This window comes from Myotis daubentonii, chromosome 1, assembly GCF_963259705.1.
Source record: "Myotis daubentonii chromosome 1, mMyoDau2.1, whole genome shotgun sequence".
Taxonomy (NCBI): Eukaryota; Metazoa; Chordata; class Mammalia; order Chiroptera; family Vespertilionidae; genus Myotis; species Myotis daubentonii.
The window spans coordinates 112,500,297-112,525,833 of NC_081840.1; the positions used below are offsets into that span (position 1 = coordinate 112,500,297).

Below are 25,537 nucleotides of genomic sequence, written 5' to 3' on the forward strand. Positions count from 1 at the left end.
TGGTTTATTTGTTTTGTTGATTTTCATGTCTCTCAGCCTGACATTCTTAGGCTTAATTGTATTCTAGCTTGGTATATATAGGCCCGGAATAGGAAAAAATAATTTCAGCACAGGCTGTAAGGAAATTGTACATTTACCTGTGTTCACATGCGAATTTATTTCTACATTTGTGGAAGTTGGACTTTTTTCATTATTTTAGGTAGTTTATTCCCTTTTCCATTGTAGTACTACCAATAATTAAAATTTTGTAATATATAAAATTATAAACTCATTTTTGGGAGATTGTTTTAAAAACAAAAATCAGGGGACTACTAGCTTTAGGTGATGGTAAATTGGTGAGGTGAATGAACCCTATCTTAGGTAAAAATGATAAAACCTTAAAAAAAATTCAAAATAACTATTTGAAAGAACTGGAAAAAGATTCCAAAGACTAGAAGACCAAAAAAGACCAAAAAGAAGCAGAAACTTGAGGAGAATCATTCTTTAAGTAGCGGGTAAGAATTGTAAATGTGTGCCTTTTTGCACAAAGTACTTCCCAACTCCCATCTAGCTATCTACACTAATAAAAGACAAAGATGCTAATTGACTGTACCTTCGTTATGCCCTAAGCCATGCTCACCAGCCAATCAGAGAGACTATGCAAATTAACCCAACCAAGATGGCGGCCAGCAGCCATGGAGCTGGAGCAAGCAGGAGGCTTGGTTACCCGGGCAATGGAGGAAGCCAAGCTTCCCGCCCTCCCTGAGCCAGCTGTGGCCTCCACTCACGGCAGCAAAGTTTCAATTATAGAAGACAAATAAATCCCAGATACCCGCTTCCAGCCAGCCTCCACTGGGAGCTTGGATGGTGGAGGGCCGTGGCCAGCCTGCAAACAGCCATCAGCCCCTCACCCAGATGGCCACACCCTCATGGAGTGAGGGTCCCTGCTGGGGGTCTTAGCCAGCCTGAAAACAGCCCTCAGGCCCTCTCCCAGGATAGGTAAGCACCCCAACAGGACCCCCCCCCCCTGAAGGGGCTGTGGCCAGCCTGAAAACAGCCATCCGCCCTTCACCCAGGCTGGCCACGCACCCCAGGGGCGACCCCCTCACTGAAGGTGCTATGGCCAGCCTGCAAACAACAATCAGCCCCTCACCCAGGTGGGTCAGGCACTCCTATATAATAAAAGGGTAATATGCAAATTGACCCTAACAGCAGAATGACTGGGAGTGACTGGTCACTATGACACACACTGACCCCCAGGGGGCAGACGCTCAATGTAGGAGCATCTGGTGGTCAGTATGCTCCAGCAGGGGGAGCTCTGTTCTGCCACAAGCCAGGCTGACGGCTGTCAGTACAGCAGTGGTGGTGGGAACCTCTCCCACCTCCTCAGCAGCGCTAAGGATGTCCGACTGCAGCTTAGGCCTGCTACCTTGTGTTTAGTCGACATCCCCTGAGGGCTCCCGGCCTGCCAGAGGGATGTCTGACTGCCAGCTTAGGCCCAATCCCCCGGGGAGCGGGCCTAAGCCAGCAGGTGGTCATCCCCTGAGGGGTCCCATACTGTGAGAGGGCACAGGCTGGGCTGAGGGACCCCCCTGAGTGCACAAATTTTTGTGCACCGTGTCTCTAGTCCTATCTAATAATAGACAAACATGGTAATTAACTGTACCTCTGACACGCTTCCCATTGGCTAATCAGCAGGATATGCAAATTAACTGCCAACCAAGATGGCTGCTGGCAGCCAGGCAGCTGAAGTGAACAGGAAGCTTGCTTGCTCCAGTGATGGAGGAAGCCAAGGTTCCCCGCCTGCCGCTGCCGGCCTCTAAGCTGCAGTCTAAGAAACAATGTTGCAATTATAGAAGCTAAACAATCCCCAGAAACCTGCTTTCAGCCAGCTGGGCCTCAGAGCTGGAGATGTAACAGTGTTTCAATTATAGAAGGTAAATAAATCCCAGATACCTGCTTTCAGCAGCTGAGGTCTCAGAGCTGGAGCTGAGCCTCAGAGCTAAAGCCAGCTCTCAGCTCCAATGACAGCCATGGAAGGTAAATAAATCCCAGAATAAAAAGAAATATAGAAAAAAAGGAGAGGTTGGGAGCTTCAGTCACCCGCCAGCCTGAAAACAGCCCTCAGCCCCTCACCCAGGCTGGCCAGGCACCCCAGTGGGGACCCCCACCCTGAAGAGGGTTCGACCAGCTGCAAACAGCCATTATCCCCTCATCCAGGCTGGCCAGGCACCCAAGCGGGACCCTCACCTTGATCCGGGACACCCTTCAGGGCAAACCAGCTGGCCCCCACCCGTGCACCAGGCCTCTATCCTATATAGTTAAAGGGTAATATGCAAACTGACCCTAACAGCAAAAGGACTGGGAATGACTGGTCACTATGACACACACTGACCACCAGGGGGCAGACGCTCAATACAGGAGCTGCCCTCTGGTGATCAGGGCGCTCTCACATGAGAGGAGCTCGGCTCAGCCACAAGCCAGGCTGATGGCTGCCAGTACAGCAGTGGTGGTGGGAGCCTCTCCTGCCTCAGCAGCGCTAAGGATGTCTGACTGCAGCTTAGGCCTGCTCCCCACTCGCAAGTGGACATCCCCCAAGGGCTGCCGGGCTGCCAGAGGGATGTCTGATTGCCACCTTAGGCCCGATCCCCTGGGGACTGGGCCTAAGCCAGCAGGTGGTCATCCCCTGAGGGGTCCCAGACTGCGAGAGGGCACAGGCCGGACTGTGGGACTGCCCCTACCCTCCGAGTGCACAAATTTTTGTGCACTGGGTCTCTAGTATATATATAAAATCCCAGCGACCGGAATAGCAGAACAAGAAGGACTGGAACGACCAGTGGGTATGACGTGTACTGCGGCAGCCAACCAGCCTGATCCGCGCCCCGATCACTCCCCCCAGCTGACCCAGCACCCAAGTGGCCCCAACACCTGATCGAGGGCAGGGCTGGCTGGCCAACTGCCCATGGCCCCTCCCTGTGCTGGCCACACCCATAATCAGCCCCCCCACCCCATCTGGAGGTGGGCTGGCCATCCAACCACTCGCAACCCCTAACTCCCAGCATCCCGGCCCGATAGACCCCCCATCAGGGCAGGCCGGCCGGACCCCACCTGGGCATGAATTTGTGCACTGGGCCTCTAGTCTACACTAATAAAAGAGAAACATGGTAATTGGCGTACGACCGCTACCCTTTTCATTGGCTAATCAGCGAGATATGCAAATTAACTGTCAGCCAAGATGGTGGCCGGCAGCCAGGCAGCTTGAAACTAACATGAGGCTTGCTTGCCTCAGTGACGGAGGACTCCAACGTTGCCCGCCTGCAGCTGCAGGCCTCTGAGCGGGCAGTTTAAGAAACATTGTAACAAATACCACCGGACTTCAGCCAGCAGATTCGCAACATTGTGAGCAAAGGCCAGAAACCTACTTTCAGCTGTGGAGGCCTAAGAGCTGGAGCCAAGCCTCAAGGTAAAGCTGGCCCAGAATAAAAAGAAAAAAAGGAGCGGTTGGGAACTTCAGTCACCCCCAGCCTTAAAACAGCCCTCAGTCCCTCACCCAGACTGGCCAGGCACCCCAGTGGGGACCCCCACCCTGATCCAGGACACCCTTCAGGGCAAACCAGCCGGCCCCACCCATGCACCAGGCCTCTACCCTATATAGTAAAAGGGTAATATGCCTCCCGGCACCAGGATCAGCGTGACAGGGGGCAGCACCCAAACCCCCTGATCGCCCTGCGGCTCTGTGTGTGACAGGGGGCGGGGCCCCAACCCCCTGATTGGCCCTGCTCTGTGTGTGATGGGGGCAGCGCCCCAACCCCCTGATTGGCCCTGCTCTGTGCGTGAAGGGGTGGCGCCACAACCTCCCCATCGACCCTGCCTTGAGTGTGACAAGGGACGGTGCCCCAACCCCCCAATTGGCCCTACCCTGAGTGTGACTGAGGGTGGCATCGCAACCTCCCAATCTGCCCTGCTCTGTGCATGATGGGGTGGTGCCCCAACTCCCCAATCGGCCCTGCTCTGAGCCCGACCAGGGGCTGCACCTAGGGATTGGGCCTGCCCTCTGCCACCCGGGAGCAGGCCTAAGCCAGCAGGTCGTTATCTCCCAAGGGGTCCCAGACTGCCAGAGGGCACAGGCTGGGCTGAGGGACCCCCCTCCCCCCCGAGTGCACAAATTTTTGTGCACCGGGCCTCTAGTCTAATCTAATAAAAGAGAAACATGCAAATTGACCACATTCCCGCTACTCCCCAAGCTACGCCCACCAGCCAATCAGAGCGACTATATGCAAATTAACACGACCAAGATGGCGGCCGGCAGCCACGGAGCTGGAGCAAGCAAGGGGCTTGGTTGCCCCTGGCGATGGTGGAAGCCAAACTTCCCGCCTGTCCTGGCCGGCTGTGGCCTCCACTCAAGGCAACTAAGTTTCAATTATAGAAGCTAAGTAAATTCCAGATACCTGCTTCCAACCAGCCTCCACTGGGAACTTTGGTGGCTGGGGGCCTTGGCCAGCCTGCTAACAGCCATCAGCCCCTCACCCAGGATGGCCACACCCTCATGGGGTGAGGGTCCCCACTGGTGGCTTGGTCAGCCTGTGAACAACCATCAGCCCCTCACCCAGACTGGCCAGGCACCCCAGCAGGACCCCCCCACCCCGAAGGGGGTGTGGCCAGCCTGAAAATGACCCTCAGCCCCTCACCCAGGCTGGCCAGGCACCCCAGTATAGGGACCCCCACCCTGAAGGGGCTGTGGCCAGCCTGCAAACAGCCATCAGCCCCTCACCCAGGTTGGCCAGGCACCCCAGTAGGGACCCCCACCCTGAAGGGGCTGTGGCCAGCCTGCAAACAGCCATCAGCCACTCACCCAGATTGGCCAGGCACCCCAGCAGGACCTGCCTCCCTGATGGGGGTGTGGCCAGTCTGAAAACGGCCCTCAACCCCGCACCCAGACTGGACAGGCACTCCAGCACTGACCCCCACCCTGAAGGGTTGTGGTCAGTCTGAAAACGCCCCTCAGCCACTCACCCAGGCTGGCCAGGCACCTCAGCGGTACCCCCACCCTGATCCGGGACACCCTTCAGGGCAAACCAGCCGGCCCCCACCCATGCACCAGGCCTCTATCCTATATAATGAAAGGGTAATGTGCAAACTGACCCTAACAGCAGAACAATTGGGAATGACTGTTCAATATGACACACACTGACCACCAGGGGGCAGAAGCTCAATGCTGGAGCTGCCCCCTGGTTGTCAGTGTGCTCCCACAGTGGGAGCTCTGCTCAGCCCCAAGCCAGGCTGACGGCTGCCAGTACAGTGGTGGTGGTGGGAGCCCCTCCCGCCTCCTCAGCAGCACTAAGGATGTCTGACTGCAGCTTAGGCTTGCTCCCTGCTGGCAAGTGGACATCCCCCAAGGGCTCCCGGGCTGCCAGAGGGATGTCTGACTGCCAGCTTAGGCCCAATCCCCCAGGGAGTGTGCCTAAGCCAGCAGGTGGTCATCCCCTGAGAGGTCCCAGTCTACGAGAGGGCACAGACCAGGCTGAGGGACCCCCCTGAGTGTACAAATTTTTGTGCACCGGGCCTCTAGTATATATATAAAAGCTTAATGACCTTTACGACCGAAAAACTACTGGTAGGCCAGTCACTATGACGCACACTCACCACCAGGGGGCAGACGCTCAGTGCAGGAGCTGCCACAGTGCACTCCCACAGCCAACCTCCCCTGGTCCCTCCCCCTGTCCCTCACCCCGTGCAGCAAATATAGAATTCAGAAATAATAAATGTATAAAACAAATGACTATACGTATTTTCTTAATTTCTCTAAAAAAGATATATGACTATTTAAGGTAAAAATTATTTCATTGTTCTGGCGGTTTAAAATGTGTCTACAAATTATTTGGTACACCTCCCTTCAAAAGGTTTGTGCTGTACTTAGTGACTCACTTCTAACAAATGGAATGTGGAAGAAGTGACTTTGTGCCCTTCAAGATTAAGGCATAAAAGGTATTGCGGCTCTTCCTCCTCCTTTTTATTTCTGGTGCTCCCAACTTCCCTCTGCAGTGACTAATTCTCTGAGATTTAGCAGGGAGGAAATTAGAGATTTGGGTAGAAATTGGGGTTCTTGGGAGTATGAGATGAGACCTCACTTCTTTAAAAGTCAGGAGCTCTGGAAAGAATAAGGCATAAGATGGCAGGAGGAAAAGAAAAAGGGTAGAATAGAACTTCATTTCAATTTGAACCCTTACTTTTGACCTTCAGTCTCAGGACAATGGAAATGGTGATGTGTATGAAAAAGATGAAGGATCAATAGTCAGAAAAGGGCTGTGTGTGGGCTTGATGCTCCTAACGACTCTCACCTTGCTGACTGTGGCTGCCTTAATGTCTGGGACCTCAGGCTTTCGTTTAGTGTGGTTACACAAATGATTGAAATTTAAAGTATGTTTTTTAACCAAAATGGACAGTTAACAATAGAAAGTTATCTGAGAAATTCTTATATATTTGGTAAATAAACAGCATCCTATATAATAAGAGGATAATATGCAAATTGACCCTAACTGCGGAACGACCAGAATTACTGCTCTACCAGTCACTATGAGGCGCACTGACCACCTCTTGGTCCCTTTCCCCTGCCGGCAGGCTCCCATCACCTGATGGCAAATGGGGAACCGGGAGTGTGTGACGGGGGATGTAGGAGGTGCCAGGCCAAGGCCCCCGCACACAGAGGTTGACCTGCAGCGATGTTGGGGCCAGGGAATGGCTGACATCTTGGTCCCTCCCCCGTGCAGCAGGCTTCAATTAACTGATGGTAAATGGGGACCCGAGGGTGGGTGGCAGTGGGGAACAGGGCTAGCTGTGGGCAGTTGGGGAAGTGGCCCTGATCGCAGGACAGGCCTAGGGACCGTATCCGTGCACTAATTTCATGTGCTGGGCCTCTAGTGTATAAATAACTCATGAGTTAAAAAAAAAATCATAAGGGAAACATGAAAATCTTTTGATCTGAATAATGGAAACACATTGCATCATGTGATATGCAACTAAAGAAGTGCTTAGAAGAAAATTTCTAGTTTTAAATATTTAGGAGAAATAAGATAAAAATATCATTAATGATGTAAGAAGCTAAAGCTACAAGAAGAGCAGATTAGACTCAAAACAAGTGGAAGGAAGTGAAAAAAGTTAAGAGCTAAAGTCTGGGAATAGAAAGCAGCCAACAGTGGAAACCAAAAGCTGGTGTTTTTTTTTTAAAAGAACAATGAAATTGATAAAGTTCAAGTCCAGCACTGTCCAATAGCACTTTCTGTGAAGATGGGAATGTTCTCCAACTATGTTGTCCAAAACTGTAGCTATTAGCTTACATGTAGCTGTTAAGTACCTGAAATTTTAAAAAATTTAAAAACTGAAGCTTTAATCAATTTAAATTTGAATGGCCACATATGGCTAGTGGCTGCTGAATTGGACAGTGCTGTTCTTGCCATTCTGATCAAGAAACATGAGCAAAGAGCAAATACTATTACCTGGATTTAAAGAATAGACACAGTTGCATATGGTACAGATCAAAAGGTTGAGGAGCAGTGGAATTGTGAACATTTATGGCAATAAATTCAACCTTTATGAAATGGACAAATTCATTCAGTATCAACAAGTCATCTAAATGGACCCAAGGAAAAATAGAAAATCTTATTAGTCCATAAGATATTGGATTCATAAGTAAAATTTTCACACAAAAACACAAAAGAGTTCAAACCCAGGTAGCTTCCATCGTGAATTTTGTTTAAGAAACGTCTAAGAAAAGAATAATATCAGTTCTCAACTCTTTCAGAAAACAGAAGGAACACTGTAAAAATCATATCATGAGGCCAAGTATTATTACTCAAATACCAAAATCAGACAAAAATATTATAGGAACTAATCTACAAACCAACATACCTCTCAATGATAGATGTAAAAATCCTGAATAAGAGCACATTGAATTCAGGAATATGTAGAAAATAATATATGAAGACTAAGTGGAACTTATTCCTGGAATGAAAGTTTGGGGTTTGATAATAAAAAATCAATATAACTCGCCATATTAACCATCTTTAAAAAATGCTTATCTTTGTAGATGTATAAAAAGAGTTTGTCATAATTCTGTACCCAGTCCTATTATAAAACTTAGCAGCCTAGGAATAGAAGACAACTTGTTGTTGTTAATCCTCACTGAGGATATTTTTCCATTGATTTTTTTAGAAAGAGTGGAAGGGAGAAAGGGAGGGGGAGATGCAGACAGAGAGGAGAGAGAGAGATAAATGTTGATGTGAGAGAGACACAACAATTGGTTGCCTCCTGCACGCACCCCGGCCTTGGGCTGGTGATTGAACCCATGACCCTTTGGTGCACAGGCTGACACTCTAACCACTGTGCAACACCAACCAGGGTAACTTTTTTATTATCCTCACCTGGGGATGTGTTTTGATTTGATAGAGAGAGAGAGACAGAGAGACATTGTTTGCCTCCTGATTGGAGATCAAACTCGCAAACTTTAGGTTCACAGGAGGATGGTCAACTAACTGAGCTACCCAGCTAGGGCAGCTTTTTCAACTTTACACATGAAAATTCTATAGCAGACTTTATACTTAATGGAGAAAGATGGAATGCTTCTCCCTGACATTTAGAACAAGACAAAGATGTTTGCTTTTACCACTCAACAATGTACTAAAGCAGCGGTTCTCAACCTGTGGGTCGCGACCCCTTTGGCAGTCGAAAGACCCTTTCACAGGGGTTGCCTAAGACAATCCTGCATATCAGATATTTACATTACGATTCATAACAGTAGCAACATTACAGTTATGAAGTAGCTACGAAAATAATTTTATGGTTGGGTCACAACATGAGGAACTGTATTTAAAGGGCCAGAAGGTTGAGAACCACTGCTAAAGGTAAGAAAAAGAAATAACAGGTACATAGATTTAAAAGGAAGATGTAGACAGCATGACATCTGTATAGAAAGTACTAAGGGGTTTAAAAAATGCTCTTTGATCTAAAAAGTGAATTTAACAGTCAAAGGATACCAGGTAAATATGTGAAATTAAAATGTAATATACTAACCATGAATACTTGGAAAGTGAAATTTATAAGTTACATTTATAAATCTATGGCTGCCAGCCTCGTAGATAGGCCCAGTTATCCACATCTGCTGATATTTATAACTTCGTGTAATCTCCCACATTTTACTAGTGTTAGTCTGTGTGACCTATAGTACATGGCAGAAGTGATAGTATGTTGCTTCTGAAATCCCATCTAATAAAAGAGAAACATGGTAATTAGCTGTTCCTTCACTACCCTTCCCATTGGCTAATCAGGGTGATATGCAAATTAACTGCCAGCCAAGATGGCGGCCGGCAGCCAAGCAGCTTGAAGCGAACATGAGGCTTGCTTGCTTCAGTGACGGAGGAAACCAATGTTCCCGGCCTGCCTTGCCGGCCTCTGAGCTTGCAGTTTGAAACATTGTTACAAATATAGAAGCTAAACAAAACCTCAGAAACCTGCTTTCAGCCAGCTGGGATCTCAGAGCTGGAGTTGATACAGTGTTTCGATTATAGAACCCAAACAAACCAGATACCTGCTTTCAACAGCAGAGGCCTCAGAGCTGGAGCCAGAGCTAAAGCTGGCCCAGAATAAAAAAAAAAAAGAAAAGAAAAAAAGGAGCAGTTGGGAGCTTCAGTCAGCAGCCAGCCTGAAAACAGCCCTCAGCCCCTCACCCAGACTGGCCAGGTTCCCCAGTGGGGACCCCCACCCTGAAGGGTGTGTGACCAGCTGCAAACAGCCATCATCCCCTCACCCAGGCTGGCCAAGCTCCCCAGTGGGGACCCCCACCCTGATCCAGGACACCCTTCAGGGCAAACCAGCCGGCCCCCACCCATGCACCAGGCCTCTATCCTATATAGTAAAAGGGTAATATGCCGACCAGCATCAGGATCAGCAGAGCGGCGAGGCCTCCCGGCACCGGGATCAGCATGACAGGCGTCAGCGCCCAAACCCCCTGATCGCCCTGCAGCTCTGTGTGTGACGGGGCGGGGCCGCAACCTCCCTATCTGCCCTGCTCTGTTCGTGACAGGGGAAGGCACCCCAACCCTCTGTTCAGCCCTGCTCTGTGCCTGATGGGGGGAGCTCCCCAACCCCCTGATTGCCCTGCGGCTCTGTGTGTGACAGGGTGTGGCGCCCCAACCCCCTGATCGGCCCTGCTCTGTGTGTGACAGGGTGCGGCCCCTCTTCCCCCCCCACGGGCCCTGCTCTGTGTGTGACGGGGTAGAGCCATAACCTCCCCATCGGCCCTGCCCTGAGTGTGAGAGTGGCGGCGCCCTAACCCCCTGATCGGCCCTGCTCTGTGGGTGATAGAGGGTGGCGCCCGAACCCCCCCACCCCCGACGGGCCTTGCTCTGTGTGTGACGGGATAGAGCCATAACCTCCCCATTGGCCCTGCCCTGAGTGTGACAGGGTATGGCGCTCCAACCCCCTGATCCGCCCTGCTCTGTGTGTGACAGGGGGCAGTGCCCCAACTCCCCCATCGGCCCTACTCTGTGAGTGACAGGCGGGAGCTCCTCAACCCCCTGATCGGCCCTGCTCTGTGCCTGACATGGTACAGGGCCCCAACCCCCCTGATGGGCCCTGCTCTGTGCGTGACAGGGGCCAGCACCCCAACCCCCTGATTGGCCCTGCTCTGTGCATGACGGGGTGGCGCTGCAACCTCCCCATCGACCCTGCCTTGAGTGTGATAGGGGACGGTGCCCCAACCCCCCAATATGCCCTACCCTGAGCGTGACTGAGGGTGGCATCTCAACCTCCTGATCCGCCCTGCTCTGTGCATGACGGGGGGCGCCCCAACTCCCCAATCGGCCCTGCTCTGAACCCAACCAGGGGCTGCACCTAGGGATTGGGCCTGCCCTCTGCCACCCAGGAGCAGGCCTAAGCCAGCAGGTCGTTATCTCCTGAGGGGTCCCAGACTGGGAGAGGGCACAGGCTGGGCTGAGGGATGCCCCCTCCCCTCCGAGTGCACAAATTTTTGAGCACTGGGCCTCTAGTTAAGTTATAAAGGACTACAATTTCCATCTTAGGTAATTTCTTCCTAGCTCTCTGTTCATTGTCCCTAAGAAGATCAAATTGCCATTTGTGAGTAGCCCTATTAGAAATCCCACTGAAGCCTCTAGTTAAGAGGCACTGAGGCTTGCCACCAACTACATGAGTGACCTTAGAAGCAGATCCTTTAGTTCTTTTTTTTTTAATTAAATCTTTATTGTTCAGATTATTACAGTTGTTCCTCTTTTTTCCCTCCATAGCTTCCCTCCACCCGGTTCCCACCCCACCCTCTGCCCTTACCCACGCCACCCACTGTTCTCATCCACAGGGGTACAATTTTTGTCCAGTCTCTTCCCACAGCCCGCCCCCCCACCCCCAGGATAATCAGTCCACTCCCTTTCTATGCCCCTGATTCTATTATATTCACCGGTTTATTCTGTTCATCAGATTATTTTTTTTCACCTGATTTTTAGATTCACTTGTTGATAGATGTGTATTTGTTGTTCATAATTTGTATCTTTACCTTTTTCTTCTTCTTCTTAAAGGATATCTTTCAGCATTTCATATAATACTGGTTTTGTGGTGATGAACCCCTTTATCTTTTTCTTATCTGTGAAGCTCTTTATCTGACCTTCAATTCTGAATGATAGCTTTGTTAGGTAAAGTAATCTAGGTTGTAGGTTCTTGGTATTCATCACTTTGAATATTTCTTGCCACTCCCTTCTGGCCTGCAAAGTTTCTGTTGAGAAATCAGCTGACAGTCCTATGGGTACTCCCTTGTAGGTAACTGAGTTTCTTTTTCTTGCTGCTTTTAAGATTCTCTCTTTGTCTTTTGCTCTTGGCATTTTAATTATGATGTGTCTTGGTGTGGTCCTCTCTTGATTTCTTTTGTTTGTTGTTCTCTGCGCTTCCTGGACTTGTAAGTCTATTTCTTTCACCAGGTAGGGGAAGTTTTCTGTCATTATTTCCTCAAATAGGTTTTCAATCTCTTGCTCTCTCTCTTCTTCTGGCACCCCCATAATTCGGATGTTGGTATGCTTGAAGTTGTCCCAGAGGCTCCTTACACCATTTTCATATTTTTGGATTCTTTTTTCTTTTTTTTTTCGGTTGGGTGATTTTTGCTTCTTTGTATTTCACATCTTTTGACTTGATTCTTGTGATCCTCTGGTCTGCTGTTGGAACTCTGCATAATATCCTTTATTCCAGTCAGTGTTTGCTTAATTTCTAGTTGGTCCTTTTTCATAACCTCGAGGGTCTCACTAGATTTCTTGAGGGTCTCACTAAATTTTTCGGTGGTTTCTAGAAAATTCTTGAAAAACCTTAAAAGTGTGGTTTTGAACTCTATATCCAGTAGTTTGCTTTCCTCCATTTCTGTAAAATTTCAAAATGGATTTTCAAAACGTTTAGTTGACTAATTATAAAATTCTTAAAATGATGAAAATGAAAGGCTGGACAAAGATATACCAGGCAGAGATGAAGAGTAGTCATAAATAAATACAGTAATCTGAACAAATCTTTATAGTAGAACTTATGAAAAGATTTCATGGAGAAAAAAGCTAAGATCTGGAAACAGCCTAAATGCCCATCAGTAGATGAATGGATTAGAAAACTGTGGTATGTCTACACGACGGAATACTATGCTGCTCTAAAAAGGAAGGAACTCTTACCATTTGCAACGGCATGGATGGAACTGGAGAGCATTATGCTAAGTGAAATAAGCCAGTCAATGAAGGAAAAATACCACATGATCTCACTCATTCATGGATAATAGAGACCATTATAAACTTTTGAACAATAATAGATACAGAGGCAGAGCTGCCTCAAACAGATTGTCAAACTGCAGCGGGAAGGCCGGGGAGGGTTGGGGGACAGGAGGTTGGGGTGTAAGAGATCAACCAAAGGACTTGTATGCATGCATATAAGCATAACCAATGGACATAAGACACTGGGGGATAGGGGAGGCTAGGGGACTGTTTAGGGCAGGGGGAAAAATGGACACATATGTAATACCCTTTGTATTACTTTAAGCAATAAAAAAAAAGGCTGAACTAACTCACTAGAAAGTTTTGAGTTCTGATAACGAAATTGGTAAATGTGTGTAAATCTAAATAAACAATCTATAAAACTTAATAGTAATATCTAATTTGGTTGATCAATGTTAAAAAAACAAGGTGAAAATAAGTACTGGGTATTATCATCTGTTACTGGGATGATTTGACTGGAATGAAAGCATTAGAAAGTTCTTGTACTCTAGGAAAAGAAAAGAATTTAGATTTGAATTCATGAATATGTTAAAAATTCATAATCAAAGTGCGAGTGTATATAACTTTATAAAATGAGAAAATGAAATCGGAATATAAATACAGTGGAAATCTGGATAAAACTGTATAGTAATTAGGGTAAATACAAAGCATAAAATAAAAAGGCAGAAAAAATCCAGATATATTAGTAACTCCAATAAATTATTTTTTTTATAATGTATATTTTAAATCCTCACCTGAGGTTATGTTTTTATTGATTTTAGAGAGGGAAACATCGATCTTTTTCCTCCTGCATGCACCCCTGACGGAGTCGAACCTGAAGCTTTTTTGGTGTATGGGAAATGGCTCCAACCAACTGAGCCACCTGGCCAGGGCAATACCAATAAATTAAAATGAACTAAACATTTAAAAAACAGATTATTCAGTTACAAAAGATAAAATAATATTTAGTTATAAGGTAAGAGACAAACCTAAAACATGAACATAAAATGATTAAAAATAAAATATTGGAATAAAATTGTATCAGAAAATTTATTCTTGCTTTCTTGTACATTTTCCCAGCTCCTTTAGACAACTTTTTTAAAATATATTTTTTATTGATTTCAGAGTGGAAGGGAGAGAGATAGAGAGATTGAAACATCACTGATGAGAGAGAATCATCGATTGGCTGCCTCCTGCATGCCTCCTGTTGTGGGGGATCAAGCCTGCAACCCAGACAGATGCCCTTAGCCGGAATTGAACCTGGGACCTTTTAGTCCACAGGCCAATGCTCTATCCACTGAGCCAAACCAACTAGGGCTAGACAACTTTTGTTAAGATTCCTGTAATAATAATAAAAAAGATTTCTATTACTAAGTAAATTGGTTTGCCTTTTCTAAAAAATTTACAGAAATGGAATCATACACTGTGTATTCTTTGGTGTTCTGAAGTTATGCAACATAATGCTATACATATTCATCTGGGTTGTTTTATATCTCAGTAATTTGTTGCTGACTTATTCCATTGTGTGGAATATGTGTGTATACACACACACACACACACACACACACACATATACAGTTGTATATACTGTGTTGTGTTTATCATTCATTTCATGGTGGTTAAGAGGTTTGTGTACTGTTTTGAGCTATTGTGAGGGATCCAGCTATTCAAACATTTTTGTTTGTGTCATTTGTATACATATATTTTCATTCTTAGGAATGGAACTTATCAGTGGAGTTACTGTGTCATAACATGACATGTATTTAACATCATTAGGAACTATCAAACTTTTGGCACTTTAAGGATGTTTTTTCATACATTATTTGTGCTTATAAACTCCGATATCACCCTACTGTTATTCTTTCACATCTAATGCTCCTTTTTTTTTTTTTACACTGGTGATTTTCTATTTATCTTTTGAATTTTAGCAATTTGACTATGGTGTCCCTAAATTATTATATTTATCCTGTTTGGGATTTTCTTCACCTTTTGGACTTGTGCTTCATTCTTTTTAATCAAATTTAGGAAATTTTTGGCCAATATTAAAATTTTTTTTTCTGCTACAATTTTTCTTTTTCTTCTGAGATACCAATTTAGATGATCTTAGAATATTTGACATTATGACATATATTCCTCATACTCTGTTCATTATTTTCTATTTTTGTTCTTCAGATTGGATAATTTTTATTTATCTGATTTCAAGTTCATTATGCTGTTTCAAGTCTTCTCTTAAACCCATGAAATGAATTTTTCATTTCACAAAATTTCAGTTTTTAGTTCCAGAATATTCATTTGGTTCTTTTTTAGTTTCCATTTCTTTCTGGAGACTTACTATCTGTTAACTCAATAAGATAATCTTGTAATTTAAGTCATTGAATATTATGATAGCTGTTTAAAGTACTTTTATGATGATTCCAACATGTGATCAATTTTGGGATTGGATGCTGTTGGGATAGGATCCGAGTGTGGTGCACTGGGCTTCATTTCCTAATCTGAGTGATCAGTTGTAAGTGTTCAGTATACTATTCTGTCTTTTTAATGTTTAAAATATTTAATAATTGATACTACATAATTACACAGAGGAAAATAAGGGAGTTATGCATAAAAGAACCACCCTAAAAGAAACACCCTATTTTGTTTGCAGGAAAAATACTCCCAAGAAAAAGTTCCCTGTGAGCAGTTAACAGAATAGAAGAATTTAAGAACATGAAGCCAATAAAGCAATAGCACATATTTGAGGATATAAAATATCAGTATGATAATGAAAATAGGTATTGGGCTACTGAAACAAGCAGAGTTATAAAGCAACATCTGTATGAGCTCAATAATTATAGGAAAGAGTTGAAAATTGAATTACTAATATTGAGGAAAGGATTGAGATGATTGTTTTAATATGCAGAAGAAAAGAATGGATGTAGAGGATAGACAATGATAATCTGTTATAGGGAAATTAGTGTCCATGACTTAGGAACTGAAGAAATGAAATTATTTTTCATTGAATTGTCTTAGCACCTTTATCAAAATTAAGTTGATCATAAATGTAAAGTTTTATTTCTGTACTCTCAATTTCTTTCCTTTGATATATTTGTTTATTGTTATGCTGGTACCATGTCTCAGTTATTGTTTCTTTGTTCCAAGTTTTGAATTCAAGGAGTGTGAGTCCTCCAACCATGTTCCTCATTTTCAATGTTGTTTTGGCTATTCTGGGTCTCTTGCATATACATATTAATTATAGGGTCAGTGTATTTATTTCTGTAAAAAAAGGCAGTTGGAATTTTAATAGAGATTGCATAGATCTGTAGATCCATTTGGGAAGCATTGCCATTTAACATTATTAAGTTTTCTAGTCCATGAGCATGGATGGCATTCCATTTAATTAGATTAAATTTCTTTTAATGACGTTTGTCATTTTCATTATAGATAGTTTATACTTTTTTGTTAAATTTATTTCTTTTATGTTGATGTTATTCATGGAATTTCTTAATATCAGTTTCTGATTGTTTATTGTTATTGTATAGAAATACAATTTTGAATATTGATCTTATATCTTATTATTTTACTGACCTCATTTATTCTAATTTTTTTGTGGGTTAATTAGGATTTTCTGCATAAAAGACTGTTATCTTGAATACAGATACTTTCACTTCTTCTTATATGTCTTACCTATAGTAAATGTCTTTGTGTGGATAGGTTATAAAAATTGGTAGTCATATGCTTATAGAGTTTCAATGTTTATTGGATGATTTGAAGAAAAAACTTAAGAATATTGATAATCCTTAAGAAAGCAATTTGTCATCTTTGATTCTTAGTGTTTTTATCTGTAAGATTAATTGATATTTAAAATCTATAGTTGAAACAGCATTTGACACTGTCTTGCACTAGAGATTGAGAGGTATAGAGGATCTATCTAATACATAGTCACAAACCCAAACAGCCAATCAAAATGAGGAGACAAAGAAACAACCCTCAATGAAAGAACAAGTGAATGCTCCAGAAGAAGAGATAAATGAAGCAGAGATAAGAAATTTATCCGAAACAGAGTTCAGAGTAATGATGGTAAAGATGCTCAACAGCATGAGAAAAGATATAGTAACTATTAAAAAAGAACAGTCAGAAATAAAGAATGACATAACACAAATAAAGAACACATTGGAAGGAATGCAGAGCAGATTAGGGGAAGATGATGATAAAATCAGTAAATTAGAAGACAGGGTTGAAAAAACACTCAGAGAACCGAAAAGCAAAAACAATTAGAAAACAGGAGGACAGCTTAAGAGAGCTGTGGGACAATGTGAAATGTAATAATATTAGAATAGTAGGTGTGCCAGAAGAGGCAGAAAGGGAGAAAGGAATAGAGAATGTGTTTGAAGAAGTAATGGCAAAAAACTTCCTTAACCTGGTGAAGGAAAAGTCACACAAGTTCAGGAGGCACAGAGAACCCCAAGCAAGAAGAACCCAACCAGACCCATGCCCAGACACGTCATAATTAAAATGCCAAAAATCAAAGACAAAGAATCTTAAAGGCAGCAATAGACAAGCAAACTGTTATCTACAAAGGAGCTCCCATAAGGCTGACATCTGATTTCTCATCAGAAGCTCTACAGGCCAGAAGGGAGTGGCATGAAGTACTCAAGGTAATGGAAAACAAGGATCTAAGACCAAGATTACTATATCCAGCAAGGCTATCATTCAAAATAGATAGCCAAATAAAGAGCTTCCCAGACACACACAAAAAAAGGCTAAAGGAGTACATCACCACCAAGTCAGCATTACAAGAAATGGTAAAGGGACTGCTGTAATAAGAAGAAGAAAGAGAGAAACCTAGATATACAGAATTAAAATGGCAATAAATAAGTACCTATCAATAATAACCCTAAAGGTAAATGGATTAAATGCTCCAATCAAAAGGCCTAGGGTAGCAGAATGAATACAAAAACATGAACCAACTATATGCTGTTTACTAGAGACCCACCTCAGAACAAGACACACACAAGATGAGAGTGAAGGGATGGAAAAAAATTTTCCATGCAAATGTAAAAGAAAAAAAAGCTGGAGTAGCAATAGTCATATCTGACAAAATACACTAAAATCTATAGTCAATGTTAGCAATATACTTATTGCTGAAAAAATTGGGTTCACTGTTGGTCAAGTCAGATTTGTAAGTAACAATCATGGGACTTGCTTCATATTATTATTTAGCTATTTCTGACATATTTAGCAAATATTTACTATCAAAGTATATTCATTTCATTTTTCCTTGGAAATATTACTTCATGTTTAGTTTTTCTTAGCACTGATTTGAAAATTTTTGCTTTTTATATGCTAGGTGTAACCCGGAAAAATCCTAGGACACCTCTTTCTGACCTCCAGGGCATAAATACTTTAAATGAAAAAAACCAACAGTAAGTATGTTTGGCTTTTGTTTTCAAGGAAGTATAGAAAAAATAACTAGAATTCTTATACTTTTGTGGCTTTAAAAATATAATGAAAATCAGGCCTAGTTTGCTTTATATTTTTTAACTCTTTTATAAATGATGTAATTTGTTACTAAGGTTAGAGTTAACAAAATTGCCTCTGGTAAAATGGTTGTACAATTAAAAACAAGTTTTCCCAGAATAATTTAAAATAACCACTTATGTTTTTATTTCTGAGTCCCTTCTTGCATTTTATGTCTTTTGCAAATTTTAAGGGTTATTCTGCTGCTCTTTGTGGAGAAATCTTATTGGTAAGTAATAATTGAGTATGGTTTATATCAAACCATTGAATACCTTTTGTTGCTCAGTGTGATAATCAGAGCTTACTTTTTAACCATTTTTAATGAAGAATACTTTTTTTTAAAATATATTTTTTATTGATTTTTTGCAGAGAGGAAGGGAGAGAGATAAAGAGTTAGAAACATCGATGAGAGAGAAACATCGATCAGCTGCCTCCTGCACATCTCCCACTGGGGATGTGCCCGCATGCCCTTGACCGGAATCGAACCTGGGACCTTTCAGTCCGCAGGCCGACGCTCTATCCACTGAGCCAAACCAGTTTCGGCAATGAAGAATTCTTGAGTAAATTTTGAAAATAAAAAGTATAATTTTCACAGTTTGTAAATAAAGTTACTTTGTTCTTTATACATGCTGTTTTCAAAAGATTGTACTTTATATGAGCACATTGTTCTATCACCTGTTTTCTCTAAAATATGTGTATTTAGTGTATATCTAGAGCAGGGGTGGGCAAACTTTTTGACTTGAGGGCCACAATGGGTTCTTAAACTGGACCGGAGGGCCGGAACAAAAGCATGGATGGAGTGTTTGTGTGAACTAATATAAATTCAAAGTAAACATCATTACATAAAAGGGTACGGTCTTTTTTTTTTTAGTTTTATTCATTTCAAACGGGCCGGATCCGGCCCACGGGCCGTAGTTTGCCCACGGCTGATCTAGAGTCTGCTTTCTACATTTTAAACATCATCAAGTAAATTGAGCTTCCTGGTAATAAGGATGTAGTTATAAAATTGTATCTTATTGTAGTTATAATTTTCATTTTCTTGCTTATTAATGATGCTGAATATATTTTTGTGTAAAATGCCTGTTCTTCCCTACCCGGTTTGGCTCAGTGGATAGAGTGTAGGCCTGTGGACTGAAGGGTCGCAGGTTCGATTTCAGCCAAGGGCACATGCCTGGTTTGTAGGCTTGATCCTCAGTAGGGCGCTTGCAGGAGGCAGCCAATCAATGATTCTCTCTTATCATTGATGTTTCTGTCTCTCTCTCTTTCCCTGCCTTCCTCTATGAAATCAATAAAGAAATATATTTATATATGTGTGTGTGTGCGTGTGTGTGTATATCCTATCTAATAAAAGAGAAACATGGTAATTAGCCGTACATCCGCTACCCTTCCCATTGGCTAATCAGAGCAATATGCAAATTAACTGCCAGCCAAGATGGTGGCCGGCAGCCAGGCAGCTTGAAGCGAACATGAGGCTTGCTTGCTTCAGTGACGGAGGAAACCAACGTTCCCCGCCTGCCTTGCCGGCCTCTGAGCTTGCAGTTTGAAACATTGTTACAAATATAGAAGCTAAACAAAACCTCAGAAACCTGCTTTCAGCCAGCTGGGATCTCAGAGCTGGAGTTGATATAGTGTTTCAATTATAGAACCCAAATAAACCAGATACCTGCTTTCAGCAGCAGAGGCCTCAGAGCTGGAGCCAGAGCTAAAGCTGGCCCAGAATAAAAAAAAAGAAAAAAAGGAGCAGTTGGGAGCTTCAGTCACCAGCCAGCCTTAAAACAGCCCTCAGCCCTCAGCCAGACTGGCCAGGCACCCCAGTGGGGACCCCCACCCTGATCCAGGACACCCTTCAGGGCAAACCAGCCAGCCCCCACCCGTGCACCAGGCCTCTATCCTATATAGTAAAAGGGTAATATGCCTCCCAGCACCGGGATCAGTGGAGCTGCGAGGATTCCCGGCACCGAGATCAGCGTTACAGGGCAGCGCCCAAACCCCCTGATTGCCCTGTGGCTCTGTGTGTGACAGGGGGCAGGGCCACAACCTCCCTATCCGCCCTGCTCTGATTGTGACAGGGGAAGGTGCCCCAACCCCCTGATCAGCCCTGCTCTGTGCCTGATAGGGGGAGCTCCTCAACCCCCTGATCACCCTGCGGCTCTGTGTGTGACAGGGTGTGGTGCCCCAAACCTCCCCCCCCCCCCACGGGCCCTGCTCTGTGTGTGACGGGGTAGAGCCACACCCTCTCCATCGGCCCTGCCCTGAGTGTGAGAGTGGCAGTGCCCAAACCCCCTGATTGGCCCTGCTCTGTGGGTGATAGAGGGCGGCGCCACAACCCCCCCCTCCCCTCCACGGGCCCTGCTCTGTGTGTGACGGGGTAGAGCCATAACCTCCCCATCAGCCCTGCCCTGAGTGTGACAGTGGCGGCGCCCCAACCCCCTGAACGGCCTTGCTCTGTGGGTGATAGAGGGTGGCGCCCCAACCCCCGATCCGCCCTGCTCTGTGTGTGACAGGGGGCAGTGCCCCAACTCCCCTATCGGCCCTACTCTTTGAGTGACAGCGGGGAGCTCCTCAACCCCCTGATCGGCCCTGCTCTGTGCGTGACGGGGGAGCTCCCCAACCCCCTGATTGGCCCTGCTCTGTGCGTGACAGGGTATGGAGCCCCAATCCCCCTATAGGGCCCTGCTCTGTGTGTGACAGGGGCCAGCGCCCCAACCCCCTGATTGACCCTGCTCTGTGCGTGACGGGGTGGTGCCGCAACCTCCCCATCGACCCTGCCTTTAGTGTGACAGGGGGCGGTGCCCCAACCCCCCCAATATGCCCTACCCTGAGTGTGACTGAGGGTGGCATGGCAACCTCCCAATCCGCCCTGCTCTGTGCATGACAGGGGGTGGTGCCCCACTCCCCAATCGGCCCTGCTCTGAGCCCGACCAGGGGCTGCACCTAGGGATTGGGCCTGCCGTCTGCCACCTGGCAGCAGGCCTAAGCCAGCAGGTCGTTATCTCCTGAGGGGTCCCAGACTGCGAGAGGGCACAGGCCGGGCTGAGGGACCCCCCCCTCCCCCCGAGTTCACTAATTTTTGTGCACCGGGCCTCTAGTGTGTGTGTGTGTGTGTGTGTGTGTGTGTGTGTGTGTGTGTGTGTGTGTATATTGCCTGTTCTTTGTTTGCACATATTCTTAAAAAGTTCTTAAAATAAATCTTATGTACTGATGCCACTTAAGTAACATGTTCCAAATATATTCTTCCAATTTATAGCGTAGCTGTTTACTTTTGTTGTTGTTGCTGTTAATCCTCACCTGAGCATATATTTTTTCCATTGATTTTTTAGACAGGGTGGAAGAGAGGGTCGGGGGAGAGAGAAACAGAGAGAGATAGAGATAGATAGATAGAGCTGTCCTGTCATTAAAGTTAAGGTATAACGCTATGATCACTTTTCCTATTTTGCCTTACTATATATTTTAATGTATATTGTCACTTCCCTGCTCAATAACGTTTTTATAACTCTTTGTTGTTTGTTAAAAGAAGTCTAGATTCACTCGTCTCAAATGCTAGAGCTGTTACAGCCCAAGTATCCAATCTCAACTCTATTTACCTTCAATGCCAACAATTTGAATGATTTACTATCTTTACAGTTATGCATCTTGTTTTCTTAACAGTAATACTTGACTAATGATGAGATTCACCACTATAGTTTCATGTTAAGTTTCACCCAAGAACAAATTAGATCTTTAATCTGTTGACCTGTGTACCTTCAATTCAGTCTTGATAGTACAGGTGTACATTGTGGGGTTGGTTCCAGACCATCGCAATAAAGCAAATATTGCAATAGAATGAGTCACATGAATTTTTTGATCTCCCAGTGCATATAAAAGTTATATTTACACTGAACTTAGTCTTTTAAGTGTGCAGTTGTCGTATGTCTGAAAAAGCAATATACATGTCTTAATTTAAAATTACTTTATTGCTAAAACATGCTAACCATCATCTGTGCCTTCAGCAAGTCATAGTATTTTTTGCTGATGGAGGGACTTACCGTTAATTTGTAATAAATGCAATATCTGCAAAGTGCAGTAAATCAAAGTGCAATAAAATGAGGTGTGCCTGTATTCTAACCCTGGTCATTAGAGATCTCTGAGTTGACGAACCTGTTTTGTTGATTTGGATTAAAAAAAAGAGCCCAGCTGGTGTCGCTCAGTGGTTGAGTGTCAACTTATGACCTATGAACCAGGAAGTCCTGGTTCGATTCCCGGTCAAGGCACATGCCTGGGTTATGGGCTCAATTCCTAGTGTGGGTCATGCAGGAGGCAGCTGATCAATGAGTCTCTCTCATCATTGATGTTTCTATCTCTCTTTCCCTTTCCCTTCCTCTCTGAAATCATTAAAAATATATTTAGTCCTTGCCTGGTTTGGCTCAGTGGATAGAGCATCGGCCTGTGGACTGAAGGATCCCAGGTTCGATTCTGGTCAAGGGCACATGCCCGGGTTGCGGGCTCAATCCCTAGAAGGAGGCAGCCAATCAGTGATTCTCTCTCATCATTGATGTTTCTAATTCTTTCTCCCTCTCTGAAATCAATAAAAATATATTTTAAAAATATATATGTTTTAAAAAATAAAAGGTTACAGTGACTTACCCCATTTCCCAAAGCAATTTAATGCTTATGACTCTCTTAATTCCCAGCTTTTTTTTCTTTATACTTCCAATTTTGGATACCTGGAGTGATCTATATGGATTTCTGTTTTTTATATATCAGTTGGGATAGTCTAATACAGTGGTTCTCAACCTTCTGGCCCTTTAAATACAGTTCCTCATGTTGTGACCCAACCATAAAATTATTTTCGTTGCTACTTCATAACTGTAATGTTGCTACTGTTATGAATCGTAATGTAAATATCTGATGTGCAGGATGGTCTTAGGCGACCCCTGTGAAAGGGTCTTTCGACTGCCAAAGGGTTCACGACCCACAAGTTGAGAACCGCTGGTCTAATACTTTAGACTGATTGAGTTGGTCTGGACTCAAGCAATTAACTGAATTTAGGCACTCATGAAATGATAAGTTAATTTTGTAAATATATGTATATAAATTCATTTGAGACCCTTCTTCAGAGGAAATTATATTACATCAGCTTGATTCTTTTCTGTTGTATACAATAAAGAAAGATATATGTGGCATTGAAGCAATGTTATCAGGAAAAGGTCAGCTAGCGTTCTTAACAAGAGGATTCTTCCAGATTGTATTTATTATATTGGTGAATTTATTTTATACATATTTATACATATTTAGAGAAAATAGGTGAGAAGAGGGAGAAGACAGGGTATTAGATACTTAGAAAATAAGATCAACTATAAAATCATTAGCTATGTCTATTAAGTGGGGTCTTTTGGATCTTTTCTATGTAATGCTTCTCATAAGTGACTCTTAAATGATAAAAGGGTGGACTGTCCAATTTGGTGGTGATCTAGGACTAAGAATTGATATAGTCTGTATAAAACCAATGAAATGTAAACAGTAAAACAGTTTTTAGTTAGTGCAAATATTCCTCAAGTGAGAGATAAAACTTTCATTAATGTTGAAAGGGCAATTGTTATTTTTGGTAAGTGAGTATAAACTGGAAACAAATGTCTTTATATCAAACTATGATTTGTGAAAAAGTACAGAGCCACTGATTACATATCACAAAGCAAAGATTGTAAATGTTCTAGGGACACTGCTATTATGACTCTTATTATGCATAAAAAGACTGCACTAGTAGCCAAAGACACATATATTCCTAGGTGGAAATAGCTCTTGTGAGTGAATAGTTTCAGAGCAGAATGTGTGAAGACTAAAATATACCATCTTATATTGACAAAAACAATGCCTTTGGAAAGTTGTTATCTAGAAGGAAACAAAAGTGTGTGTCATTAGAATTTATTATCAACAAATACATAATGAATTTTGTACATTGTAGAAGTATATGGTAGGTTTCATAATTAAATGGTACCTATTGTACTACCATGCAAATACCAAGGCATTAAGGAACAGGAATAACTCTCATTAAAACTCTTAGGTAAGGAACTCTTACCATTTGCAACGTCATGGATGGAACTGGAGAGCATTATGCTAAGTGAAATAAGCCAGTCAATGAAGGAAAAATACCACATGATCTCACTCATTCATGGATAATAGAGACCATTATAAACTTTTGAACAATAATAGATACAGAGGCAGAGCTGCCTCAAACAGATTGTCAAACTGCAGCGGGAAGGCCGGGGAGGGTTGGGGGGCAGGAGGTAGGGAGGTAAGAGATCAACTAAAGGACTTGTATGCATGCATATAAGCATAACCAATGGACATAAGACACTGGGGGATAGGGGAGGCTAGGGGACTGTCTAGGGCGGGGGGAAAAAATGGACACATATGTAATACCGTTTGTAATACTTTAAGCAATAAATAAAAAAACAAAAACAAAAAACTCTTAGGTTATGGCACCAATCTTTAGGACTTTGCTATATTGATATCCACATATTTGATGACTGAGATAGAATTATCCTGTAAAAGTTAACTGTAGCATGTTGTGCATCCTGATTTCTATTCTTAATACAACTAAAAACTCGCTGTCTAAAGCATTATTGATGTTGAAATTAAACTTTTCCTCTTGATCTGGACAAATGTGTATCATCTGAGATATTCTATTGTAAGTACTTCTGATAAAGTTTTGTTAAAAATGTCAAATTATTAATACCATTGTTTTAGAAATCATATTTAACATTTTTAAAGATGACTGGATTTCAAAGTTCTATTAGAATTGATATAAATCACATTGAATTCTTCATGTCCTAGTATCTATTTCGTTTCCCATATTTTCTAGGAAAAATAGAAAACTTGGATATTAGTGTAAAGAGGTGTATGTGATTACTAAAGCCTATGCAATAAAAGAGAAACATGGTAATTAGCCGTACCTCTGCTACCCTTCCCATTGGCTAATCAGGGCGATATGCAAATTAACTGCCAGCCAAGATGGTGGCCGGCAGCCAGGCAGCTTGAAGCGAACATGAGGCTTGCTTGCTTCAGTGACGGAGGAAACCAACGTTCCCCGCCTGCCTTACTGGCCTCTGAGCTTGCAGTTTGAAACATTGTTACATATATAGAAGCTAAACAAAACCCCAGAAACCTGCTTTCAGCCAGCCGGGATCTCAGAGCTGGAGTTGAAACAGTGTTTCGATTATAGAACCCAACCAAACCAGAAACCTGCTTTCAGCAGCCGAGGCCTAAGAGCTGTAGCCAAGCCTCAGAGCTAAAGCTGGCCCAAAAGA

At 43.6% G+C, this 25,537-nt stretch overlaps 1 protein-coding gene across 13 annotated transcripts in view; it reads left to right on the plus strand.

Annotated features, from left to right (window-relative positions):
* MYO9A (myosin IXA) overlaps positions 1 to 25,537 on the plus strand; it is a 483,806-nt gene that overhangs the window by 286,661 nt on the left and 171,608 nt on the right. For 9 of the 13 annotated variants that reach the window (XM_059658301.1, XM_059658294.1, XM_059658330.1 and 6 more), the window contains 2 exons: positions 18,082 to 18,157; positions 18,445 to 18,480. In XM_059658301.1, the coding sequence (XP_059514284.1) occupies positions 18,082 to 18,157; positions 18,445 to 18,480 (112 nt within the window). The remainder of the gene's footprint in view (positions 1 to 18,081; positions 18,158 to 18,444; positions 18,481 to 25,537) is intronic. The other 4 variants (XM_059658322.1, XM_059658404.1, XM_059658368.1 and 1 more) reach the window with 1 other exon arrangement.